The following is an 11292-nucleotide window of genomic DNA, read 5'->3' as shown; positions in this document are numbered from 1 at the left end:
AGGCTTCCATCCGCGCCATCAAGCGCGAGCAGTGCGACGTAGTGTGTTTGCAGGAGTTTTGGTTTAAGCACGAGTACCAGCGCGCCTTCCGTCACGCGTTTCAGCCCACACATTACGTGCACACAGCTAAGCGACCTGGAGATAAGGAGGACGGACTTGCTGTGTTCGTGGATAAGCGCAAATTCGAGTTGCACAATGTTGAAAGTGTGGATCTGGTGGAGGAGGCGGGCGACCGTGTGGCCCTGCTGATGCACGTGGCCACCAAATGGAACCGCGAGAAGGCGCCGCTAGATCAACGCTCGTTTCTTGTGGTTAATTCGCACTTGACATTCCCTCATAACGAAATGTACGCGAGTCTGAGACTAAGTCAGATCCACCGCGTGCTCTCAGCAGTGCGAAAGTACGTGGCTCGTCAAGATCTGTGCGACATCCCAGTGCTGCTCTGTGGCGACTTTAACGACTACAACGACCCCGTCTACAGACTCGTGACGAAGCATGGGTACGCCAGTCTGTTTGCTGAAATGCACGGACGAGAAGCGAGGATCACACACTGCAACCACAACAACAGAGAGGTCGGCGTGGACTTTATCTTCGGCGCCAGACTAGACAGTGACCAAGCCCAGACGCTCCTCGACCCGCGACTGCAGCTCAAGCCCGTGGACTGTCATCTGGTGCCTCGTCGACTGCCAGACGTGGTGCGATTGAAGCGCCCGCAGTTTGGACACGACTGGCGCCACGTACAGTCGCCTGTGCTATTGACAGACGAAGAAGCACTCGTGGATTATTGGCGAATGGTGTCGGATCATCGACCGTTGGTGGCTAAGTTTCAGGTCCTGGACGACAGCGATGGGCTGACGATTCCGTTACTTGAAAACGAAATGAAGACCAAGCTGGAGAGCTTCACCTCAATGGACGAAGCGGCCACTGGTCTTACCCCGTAAAAAAGGCAGACATTGTTTTGCCGGTAAGTTAAATCAGCCTTTTTGTCTATGCCTCACTTGTTTTTTTTTTTTTACCTTTGCGAGGCATAAGGATCCAGTGTCTGTCGGTACGAAGTCACGTGGCGGAGAGCTCGAAGCAGTTCCTGCTGGGTCGCTTTCGCCTCGTCAATAGCCAACGCCAAGTACTGGTCTTTCCAGCGCTGGAAGCCTGAGCGTAGCAGTGCCATAGTCATGTTGTCGACGAAAGCGCGGGCACTAGCGGTGTGCTTCAAGCGACGACTGGATCGGACAGCAGCGAGTCGATCGAACGCGGTTTGGAGCGTCCGTCGACGTGCATTGCGCACTGTAGCGTTTACCAATCGCCATGCGCTGCGCTGCTTCGATCGCTGCAGCTGCCGCTCTGCCAGTTGTAAATCAGTCAGCACTGCGCGTGCGATTCGAGCTGGGACGTCTGCTGCGGGTGTGAAGTGCTTGGAGGCGGCTTGCAGTTGCGTCGTCATGCTTGGCAACCTCTGTACTCGAGTGAACCACACCCAAAAAGCAAACTTTGTGAGCGCTCTGTAGTGATGTCGGAGATGTCGCTCCATGCGACATAACGGCACAGATCGCGCTTGGTTCCAAATGGTTCTGCGTTTCCAGTTCCTAAAAAGGCGATGAAGTAGCTTTAGACGACTCCGAACAGCGAACGAGTGAGTGTGTCCGTCTCGACGCTCGCGTCGGCTATGAGCGTACAGTTTCCAATGACTGAAAGTGCGTAACAAGAACTGTGACCACGTATGGGAAACTTTGGCTCTCTCGTATTCGAGCCCGGTCAACACCAGTCTAGTACGCAGCAAGGCTATTTCTACTTCTGCTGCAAAGTTTCTCCATTGATTCCACGCGTTGATCGTGACTTGTCGCTGCCAAACGCGCCGCAACAACACAAGACAATGAACTGCATTAAGTTTGGCAATTCGTGAGCGCTTGTGATCACTTTTCCATTGCCAGTATGCTTGCAGAACGGCCAGGAGCCGCTTCTTCACCAATGAAGCAGTAGCTGCTGCATGCTGTCGCGTCCGAACGTCAATCATCGATTTCCAACTCGTCCAACACGTCCGGATACACTTGAGATCACGTCTGCGTTGAGCCACTACGAGACGCCGATTGATTTCACGATGAGCTCTCCCCACCGCTCTCCAAGACATGAACGCTCGTCGTTTGAGCCATTGCGTGGAACAAGCGTGAGCAATACGTGCAGCCCACTCGGTCATGTCCAGTTGCACTCGCTTCACTTCTTCAGCAGCCCGTGAGTGTAGAATTGTCGATTGCCAACGCCGCAGTGCCAGTCGCTGATACCGCGAACCAAGAGCTTTAAGACGCGACTGCAACATCCGCACTTGCTCTAATTTGTGCTTCCAGACTTTGAGCGCAATTGAGACACGTATTTTGCGTCCAAGCTCCAGAACTCGATCAATTCTCGTGGCTGCTGAGCTCACTAACTGCCGACGGAGCGCGTTGTTCTGCTGTCCGAGCTGGGCTGCTCTCAGCAACAAGCGTTCGTGTTTGTCTTCCAGAGTGTCGATCAGTTTGTCTCGCTTCGCTGTCGCGTGTTCCCATTGTGCAACACGATGAGCGTCCATCAAGTCGTTTGCGTGTCGAGTATACGCCTTCCACCGTCCCCAGGCATCTTGAAGCGAGTGTCGAAGTGCGCAGATGATTAATTTGTCGTAGACCGCGTGTTTCACGCCTCGTGAGTGCTGCGTGAAGTTGACCCACGCGTTCCAGACCCGTTTTTGGCGTCGAAGCTGCCAGTTTTGCTGACATCTGTGGAGCTTCTGTCTTAAAGTGACGCTGTATCGGCTATGGCGCTTCCATTTGACGAAACATGAACGTTCTATCCGCTTTAGAGATCGCGCACGAGCCAGCTTGATCATACTTAGTGTGTGATTGTATCTTTGCGTACATGACCCAGCGACTGAAGAATCGATCGTAAAGAGCAGAGTTCGTCTTTCGCTGCAAGACGAGCGATACCGCACGCATCCTTTGGATCTGGCGCTCTCGCTGTCGAGTGTTGTGAGTGGAGAACGCCGACGCTGCCATGACGGATTGGCGTCGAATGGCTTCATGCTGGTGCTGACGGAGAGCTGAGAACCCTCGTCGCGACTGCCACAATTCGTGGATTCTCACTAGTCGGATCGCTGTGTGGTCGACGTCATGTCTCCAGTCACACCATCGATCCAATTGATTGAAACCGTGTGCCAGAAGCACAACCCGCGTACTGTTCGAGATCTTCAAGATAATTTGAGCTCTCCGTCTTGACTGGCAAACTAAATGACGCCATGCGCGCCAGATGCTTTGACGGAGACGGCGAATGCGGCGATGTGATAGAGCTGCTCTCTGTTCGACGACGTATCGCCGACGCTGCTCCACGTGCACTTTCCAGCGAACAAAGTGACCTTCCAGACACGGTCGCTGCCACGATAATTATTTCACGACTGCAATGCGCTTGGCGCTGACTTCTCGCTGATGTGATAATGCGTGCTCTGTTTGCTCCAGCTGCTGTCGATGCACCATCTCTCGTGCCCACCGTCTCCAATGACCCAGAGCTGAGCGCATTTTCCGAATGCGTTGGCGCTTCACGACACGAGATAAAAGCAAGTCGAGATAGCTCTGTCGTTCGATTATCGTTCGCCACTTGTGGAAATGATACACCGGAGTCGCTTCTACCAACCTCCCCAAAGCCACGCAGAGCTGGTGTCGAAAGCATTTAATGTGTGCAGTCTGCTGCTTCCAAATTGCAAACAATTCGGTCAAAACCCGCTTCTTGTGATGCCGCCTCGCGAATACCTCTTTCAATGCCAGCATCGATTGGGTTGACGATGCTTTCGCCTCTTCCAGCGCAGCGTGACTGGACACAATGTTGTCAATTCGCTTCCAGTGACCCCACGCGTGACGCAAAACGGTTTTGTGCCGGATAGCTCCTGCCAGTCGAGCTCCTGTCACCCTCAGACCATGGTGATGATACATCTGCGTCAGTTTACGCCACGCTGCAGCCTTAAGTCTCTGGGCGATCATTACATTTAGATGTGTGACGCCACGTTGCGTTCGAGTGTGAGATGTCCACCAGCTCCACGACATCTGGAGCAAACGTTGCTGGTACTTCAACAAGATGCTGTGTAAGAACTTCCAGATTGTTTTCTTTCGGAATGCGATGGACCTCCATGCACTGAACACGATTCGTCTCTCTCGCTCGGTTTGTATCTTCTCTGTAAGAACCAACACTCGAACTTCAGAGCGACGGAACAGCTCAGCACTCACCCGATCTCGTTCAAAGAGGGTATGCGCACGAGCTCGACGTTCCCAAAGTCTGAATGCTTGACGCTCAAGGGATAATTGGAGGCGGTTTAGTAGGAGTCGAAGCGTTCGACGCTGTTTGGACAGCGAGCAGCTCGTAATTCTTGTTTGCCATCGCCTCATGGTGCCCTGGAGTGCCATGTATTGTCGTTTTTCCGTGAAAAGATCTCGACGACGTTGCTGTCGTGTGGCCTCGACACTGACGAGTCTCCACTTCCGTATTATACGCCGCAGGATGCTGGCTCTTCCCGTTGACCGGACCACTTTGTGGACCTGTTCCTGAGTTCTGATCGTTACCGCTTCAAGCCTTGTGATCGTCGCAGACATGGACGCTCGTATCCAGTGGCGCCACTTGATTCCAAGGCTCCGAATGCAGTGTCGGTGGTAAAGTCGTCTTACCGCTGCGCGTCTGCGAGCCATCAGCTTCGAATACTGAAGCCAGGCTTGTAAGCATCTTCTCGCGCGAATCTGTCCGACGTTTCGTCGGAATGCTCGAACAATCAGCTTCTCTTGTGACTGGTCACGTCTCCAGCTAGTGCTCCAGGACACGAAAACTGTGGACAAAATTGTTCGTTGTAGAGAATTTCTAGCTCGCGCTAGCACTTTCTGCTGCTGGCGACGTTGGTTTTGTAGACGGAAGGCGACGTACCCAATCCACCGACGCCACAGTCGCGACACCAGCTCGTGTTCAGCGGCATATCTGTTGGCACGCACCTCCACCTGCTGGTCGTTCTTGATCTTCCAGGACTGAAAGGCTTGTCGTTGCCACCTCCCCCTCGTTCGCTTTAAGAATCGTCCGAGGCATCGCGCCCGCTGTTGTCGAAGGTAATGCCAGTGACACCAAACCCGGGAGCAAGACCGCAGTCGATAAGTCGCCAGCTTCGATAGAAGCTTCTGGTGTGTGAAGCGTTTCCACATGATGAACCCAAGGACGACTACCCGGTGGCGTCGTGTTTGTCGAAATTGGTCCAGTTGACTGGATCTCGTACTTGCGTACTGGTCTAAGAGGACCCACTTCCCAAGAGCAGATCGAAGTGCTTGACCTCGCGTACGACACATCAATCTCTTCAAAGCGCGTCGACGACGAGCGTGGGTTGCTGTATGTGTAGACCAGCTACGAAGCACCCGTCGCAGTAACTTTTCTTGATTCTTATCGGCCATGACGAGAGCGCAGGTGACTTGAAATTTCAGTGCAGATCTTCGGCTGCGTCGAACATCCCCGAGATAAGAAGCCTGTGTTGCCTCCACCTGCTGAGAGAACTGCCACATTTCCACATGAGCTGCCGCCTTGCACTCTTGAACGGCTGACCGGATGCGCAGACCGAGCCATCCTCTCATCAACCAGAGCCTTTGCAGCTTGAACATCAACGCACGGAGTCGGAATCGCTGTTGTCGACTGCGACGAAGCGTCCAAACGAGCAGTTTGAAGCAAGATGCCTTGGTGGAGTAATTTCGACGCTCGTCCCGCGTTGATAATAACGTCTTGATGCGTTTTGAGCGACGTGCTTCGTTCTTCCACGACGTGAGGAACCTTCGCATCACTCGCTGATGATGCTGAAGTTTCTGGAACTGCACAGCGATCGCAGTCTTCTTTCTCAACTGGATCACGTAACATCGCAGTATCATCCACGCTCGATATTTACACTCGCGTTGTGCCAAGGCTTCTCGTCGCTGTGCCTGCAGTTCCGACAATTGTTGTTGTCTCTGCTGCTCCCGAACGTAAACGGTATGTAGCTCACAAGCAGCGGAAGATTGGACATCAGCTCGGAGCTTCCGTTCCTCCTCCGTCGCGTTGTGTGCTGTTTTGAGGACTTCAGCCCATTCGTGAGCTGAAGTCTCGGCGCATCGCAGTCGGAAACGTGTCAGCCCAAGCTGTAGAAGCCGCCGGTTGTGCCGCACGAGGAGTCGACGCAAGGAAATGCGTCCTTGTCGAAGCAACCCTATCCGTGATGCCCAGGTTACAAACACTGAGCGCACCAAACGCTGTGACGGGAGTATCAAGAGATCTCGTTGCCTTCGCTTCCAGCGGACAGCGCGTTCCCAATTTCTCCACATCTTTCGTAAAAGTTGCCACCTTCGAATTTGTTCGTAGTCACATTTGGCTTGGACACGGATTGATCTGCTACAAGGAACATCATTGACTGTCAAGAGGGCAGGTTGACTCAGCTGCACCGGGTAGACTTTGGCACTCTCTATGGTACAGTCGCCGTCTACCTGCTTCCATCCGTACAGGCTCTGTCGTAGAATTCTCAATCGAATCCGTGTGTGCAGTCTCAGCAGTGCACCTCGGCGTCGAGTTCGAAGCTGCACTACTTGCTGGAGCGACTGGAAGACGACGCGTTGCTGTCTGAAGCGCACTCTTCGATTCATCGAGCGCAAGGCCAAATCCACGTATCGTTGACACTGCTGTTGATTCGTGTAATGCAAGGAGTCGAGTTCTGCTCTTCGCTTGACGTCTCGATCATGAGAGCGCTGCACCGCTACCGGTAGGCCTGCTACACCCTTATTCAGTTCCACGATCGTTAACAGATCCTTCACTTTAGCTTTGCTCGCTTCCAGTTCAGCTGCGCAAGTGTCGGACGTCTGCAGGGCACGAGAAAGCTGCCACTTGAGTCTGCACCGCTCTTGCTCGAGCTCGCGAAGAACCGATTGCTTGACGTATATACAGGCTTCCCCTTGGTCATGCGCCATATCCGCCACGGTACTGTACATGCAGTGCCCGAAGGTCCGCTATTGAAATTTTCAAAATCTATTGTGTGCGTTAGGGCTACTAGGGTTATTACCGGAAAAGTCGTTAAGATAGAGCGCCCATGTATAATTTTCGTTTTGAGAGGATCTACCGCTCCTTCATAGAATTTTTCATTAAGAGAAACCATTTGAATAATTTATAATTGGTTCATTGCCAGTCATTTCTTAGAAATTTAGTCAATTGTGCAGCAGCAAGCAAAGATTTGTATTTCATAGGAAATTTATTTTAGCCAATCCTGTCGCGGTCTTCCTCTAATCGGGGTCGTGAGTATCTTGGGCCGACGTAGGAGGTAGTAGTATTAGCGACACTACTGTGATAGTAATGTAAAAGTTGATATATTCTTGTGTTTCTTGTTAGAAGGAAATCCACGACTGACTTCCTCGTTTCACCTCGCTAAGAGTTTTTAGAGCTTCTTACCTTTTGTCAGATCCCTCGTGCGTGGCGGTCCAGCTCCAATTCCCGCCACGACCAGCTGCTCCACGACTTCACACTTGGAACGTCACTGTCTTGGCCGCAGGTCCCGCTTGCTTGGACGTGGTCCGGAGAGTCTGGAGTGAGTAGACCTTCTGCAGGCAGTCAGCCAGCATCGTTAATCCACCGTCTAACTGTACACCGTGACAATTCTCCCCGACTGACGAGCGTACCGGCAGGACGTTCCCCATAGCAAAAGACTCGCCTCTGGAACGTACAGGCAGCACGAATGGTGGAACGCCTCACACCACTTAAGACACATTCGACCGGTAATCCCAAAGCGGGATTCGTAGTCCTGTAGCACCGCGATAGGAACCAAGAACAGTAGCTTTACTAGCGCGCACGCGTACTCCGGAGGTGGCACAGCTGTGGCATGGGCGTTTCGAGCCGCCACCAAGTAGCGATCGCAGCAAGTGTACCAGAAAAAGTAGATGGCACGTACGTTCTCGATCGTTCCGTCGAGGAACGCCCACGACACGTTCCGCAGAGGCGTCGTTGCAATCCAGATCACTATCCCCATCACAGCGCTGCCGACGACCCCCATCTCGTCCGCCACTTCGAAGTCCATCGTCCAGTTCGCCTGTTCCGCCCATTCCGCTAACGCTCCCCACATCGTCATCAATTTCCAAGTGACATCGTCACAACAGCAGATCCTCCAGACCGTTAGCCGTTAGGAAGGTTCTTCACCCGAAACCTTGTCCGCCCAAGTCACCAAGCATCATTGCGTCCCTCAGTCGACGCCACGTCCCAACTGTCGAACCTTCTCGCGTGCCCCTTGGCAGCCATCAAGTGAAAACTTCCTGTTTTCGGATTTCTCTCATTTCACAATCCGCTCTTCACCATGTCCACACGACTTACCGCCGCCGAGCTGAGGCGCTTCCGGGCGTTCTTCAACGCCGCCCTTGACCATGAGGAGCAGGGCACCCCTAAGGACACTGCGCGGGCCTTCCAGCAGCAGTTCTGGACCGAGCTGCGCGCGCGCCTGGGCGCCAACAGCATGTCGTCGGGTCTCCAGTTCTTGGACCAGCTCGCCGAGGACATCATGAACGGTCAGACCGACGCTTCGCTCCAAGGAACCGTCGTGGCCCTCCCCGCGCCGGTAGATTCTGCTCCCTCTTCAGGATCTGCTACGGCGTCGACGACGTCGTCGAGCAAGCAGTCGAAGTCGCCCTCCAAGAAGACACCCAAGTCGCCTAAGTCGCCCGCGCGAGGCAAGCGTAAGTCCAGCGGTGACGACTCTACTTCCAAGTCGTCCACTAAGAAGGCTCGCGTCGCCAGCAAACCCAAGAAGGCGCACGTTCCATCCAACGAGCTCGGCCATCTTCTCGACGTGAGTCGCTCTGCTCCTGCTCCCGTTCGTCGGGCGATTGCTGCCATCTTGGCGAAGGCAGAGGCCCTAGGTAAGAAGCCCTGGCGCCTTGCGTACCCTTGGACCGGACGTCCCATGTGGTACGATCCAATCAAGTTCAGTCAAGTGTACCGCGCACACTGGCGTTTCTGGATGACCCATCGCCGTGCTTTCTGGGAGTGGGCCCTAAACGCTCCTCTTGCCACTGCAGCGGCCATGACTCAGCGTCGTAAGCTGAAGATGCGCGCTGTCCAAGCTCGCTGGGCCTTCACTAGCATTTGCATAGAGACATGGGGCTTTTATGCCTTTCTCGAGATATTGGAGAAGCGCCCTGAGATGTATTGGCTCGGGGGCCAGCCTGGCAGAGCCACACGCGATGGCCGCCCCTACAACGGACCCATTACCAAGGACCTAGCGACCCTGAAGCAGAAGGACAAGGAACGCTACGACGCCACGCTCGAGAACGCGCTGGACCCGTCATATATCGACACTTACGGGTACCCCAGCATGCGCTCCTTGTTCGAGTCTACGGAAGCACGGAACCCGGATGCAGACGAGAAGAGCCGGCTCTCCTTTGCTGCCTTAGCACGAATTCGACGCGACACTATGTCAAGCACGAAGCCCAACGTGACTTGGGCTGGTGAGAAGAACGAGGAACCGTGGCAGACGCTCGTAAACAACCACGCCGTCAAGCTGGCTCAAGACGACATTATGGCCCAGATCACCGCAGGAACGTACGAAGTTCCAACTGTCCGTCCACCGTCCGGTACGGAACGTCGCCGCGACGAGTGGTCCGAGTTCGAAGATGAAGGCGAGGACGAAGAGAAGGAAGCTGCGGCCGACGGCGAAGACGCTTCAGGTAACGACGACGAGGAGTCCGAAGCCGACGACGACGAAGACGAGCAGGAAGAGGAGGAATTCGTCGAGCACGAGGACGGCGACGAGGAAAGCGACAAGGACGAAGAGGAGGACGACCAGAAGAAGGCCTCCAAGTAGCACGTCTTTGCGATGTAGCCGTTCGTAGCTCTCGTTCCCTTTTAACCGTAACGTTCCGTCGTTTCTCGTTGTCGTGCCTTGTTCTTAACTCTCCGTTTCTATCGTCAACGAATCTCTCTTGAACACTTCTTCTTGCTCCCAACCGACGCATCCGAACTCCCTCGGACTCCAAACTACCGCTTCATAAACTTCCTCACTTTCCAGACTGATTGTTCACAAACTCCTTCACGTCCCAAACTGATGCTTCACAAACTCCTTCACGTTCCAAACTGATGCTTCACAAACTCCTTCGCGTTCCAAACTGACACACTCAGTCTTCGTATGCTCGTGACGTTCCCAAAATACCCAACTCCGTAAAACCCAAAGAACAACCCGTGGTCGTTCCAAAATAGAAAATATGTACACGTCACTCAGTGTTCTGAGACTCAGCGAGTCCCAAACACTCTCGTGCAGTCCCACAACTGCACACATTCTAACCGGCTCCCGTTGCCAGCTAGAACAACACCTCCGCATCGTCGACATCAGCATTGGCTTCGACCAATCTGACGTTCCGACGCAACTCCGGCAGACCTCTCTTCTTCCGATCTGCGTCCTCAAAGGCACGTATCATCGTTCCAAACTCCGGTGCCAACGCCGCTCGAGACAACCAATACGTCTCATACGTGGCGGTGAGTACGAGATACTGCAACTCACGCTTTTCGACTCTCTTCGCGATCACGTCCACTATCGGCGACGACACTCCCGAGAACGCTGTTTCTTCTTCGCCAATTGAGAGACGTTCCACAAAGCTCGTCGACGGCAGGTCCTCGACGTCCAATGGACCCGTACCGTCCTTATCCTCTTCTTCTTCAACTCTGTCAGGCTTCTCGTCTGCGTAGGGTCGACTCCAGCGTCCTTGAAAGCGCTTCAGACGGTTGACGTTTACCGTGACGACCTTGTTCGGGTGCGTCGGAATCGCGATCCTGTAGGCGTTCTCCCCGACTTGGCCAACAACACGGTAGGGACCGTGCCAGGAGAACGCCAGCTTCTTCGTCCTGCGCTCCCCCACTCGGGCTCTAAAGTACTGGTACATCCAGACAGCGTCTCCTTCTGCATATGTCACCTTCACTTGGTTGTCCAACCTCTGCTCGTGTCGATCCTGAGCCTTGAGTAGTTGTCGCTCCACAAGACGACGCGAGTCACGCAACGAGCGATACAATTTCCGGCGGTACGTCGCAACTTCGTTACTCTTCCAGTCCCTTCCTGTGTTCAGGAACGCTAAGTCGATAGGTAGTACCGGGTCACGTCCATACAGACTAAAGAACGGCGTGTCACCGAGGCCTTCGTGATATGCCGTTCGGTACGCAAATAGGACCCTTGGTAGGTACACGTCCCAATCCGTCTGCGTCTCGCTCACAAACATACGTAGCATGCCCATCACACGTTCCGTTGAAACGTTCCACCAGACCTTGTGT

The 11292-nt window shown here is 53.9% G+C and overlaps 3 protein-coding genes across 3 annotated transcripts; 1 reads left to right on the top strand and 2 right to left on the bottom strand.

Annotated features, from left to right (window-relative positions):
- Nucleotides 1-344: 344 nt before the first annotated feature.
- Nucleotides 345-941, top strand: PITG_11310 (uncharacterized protein; the record flags this gene model as incomplete). Its single annotated transcript, XM_002900888.1, has 2 exons — nucleotides 345-830; nucleotides 885-941. The coding sequence occupies 2 exons, from the start codon at nucleotides 345-347 to the stop codon at nucleotides 939-941; spliced, it is 543 nt and encodes a 180-aa protein (XP_002900934.1).
- Nucleotides 942-1012: 71 nt separating this feature from the next.
- On the bottom strand, nucleotides 1013-1528 carry PITG_11309 (uncharacterized protein; the record flags this gene model as incomplete). The annotated part of the gene is made up of 1 exon (XM_002900887.1): nucleotides 1013-1528. The coding sequence occupies one exon, from the start codon at nucleotides 1526-1528 to the stop codon at nucleotides 1013-1015; it is 516 nt and encodes a 171-aa protein (XP_002900933.1).
- A 935-nt stretch (nucleotides 1529-2463) lies between these two features.
- Nucleotides 2464-6965, bottom strand: PITG_11308 (uncharacterized protein; the record flags this gene model as incomplete). The annotated part of the gene is made up of 6 exons (XM_002900886.1): nucleotides 2464-2487; nucleotides 2546-2771; nucleotides 2839-3344; nucleotides 3414-3651; nucleotides 3724-6348; nucleotides 6505-6965. The coding sequence occupies 6 exons, from the start codon at nucleotides 6963-6965 to the stop codon at nucleotides 2464-2466; spliced, it is 4080 nt and encodes a 1359-aa protein (XP_002900932.1).
- Between the last annotated feature and the right edge of the window lie 4327 nt (nucleotides 6966-11292).

The sequence above is a fragment of the Phytophthora infestans genome, genomic scaffold, assembly GCF_000142945.1.
Source record: "Phytophthora infestans T30-4 supercont1.23 genomic scaffold, whole genome shotgun sequence".
NCBI classification, from domain to species: Eukaryota; Oomycota; class Peronosporomycetes; order Peronosporales; family Peronosporaceae; genus Phytophthora; species Phytophthora infestans.
Note: the sequence above shows the minus strand (reverse complement) of the source record. Positions and strands in the feature narration are given on the sequence as shown.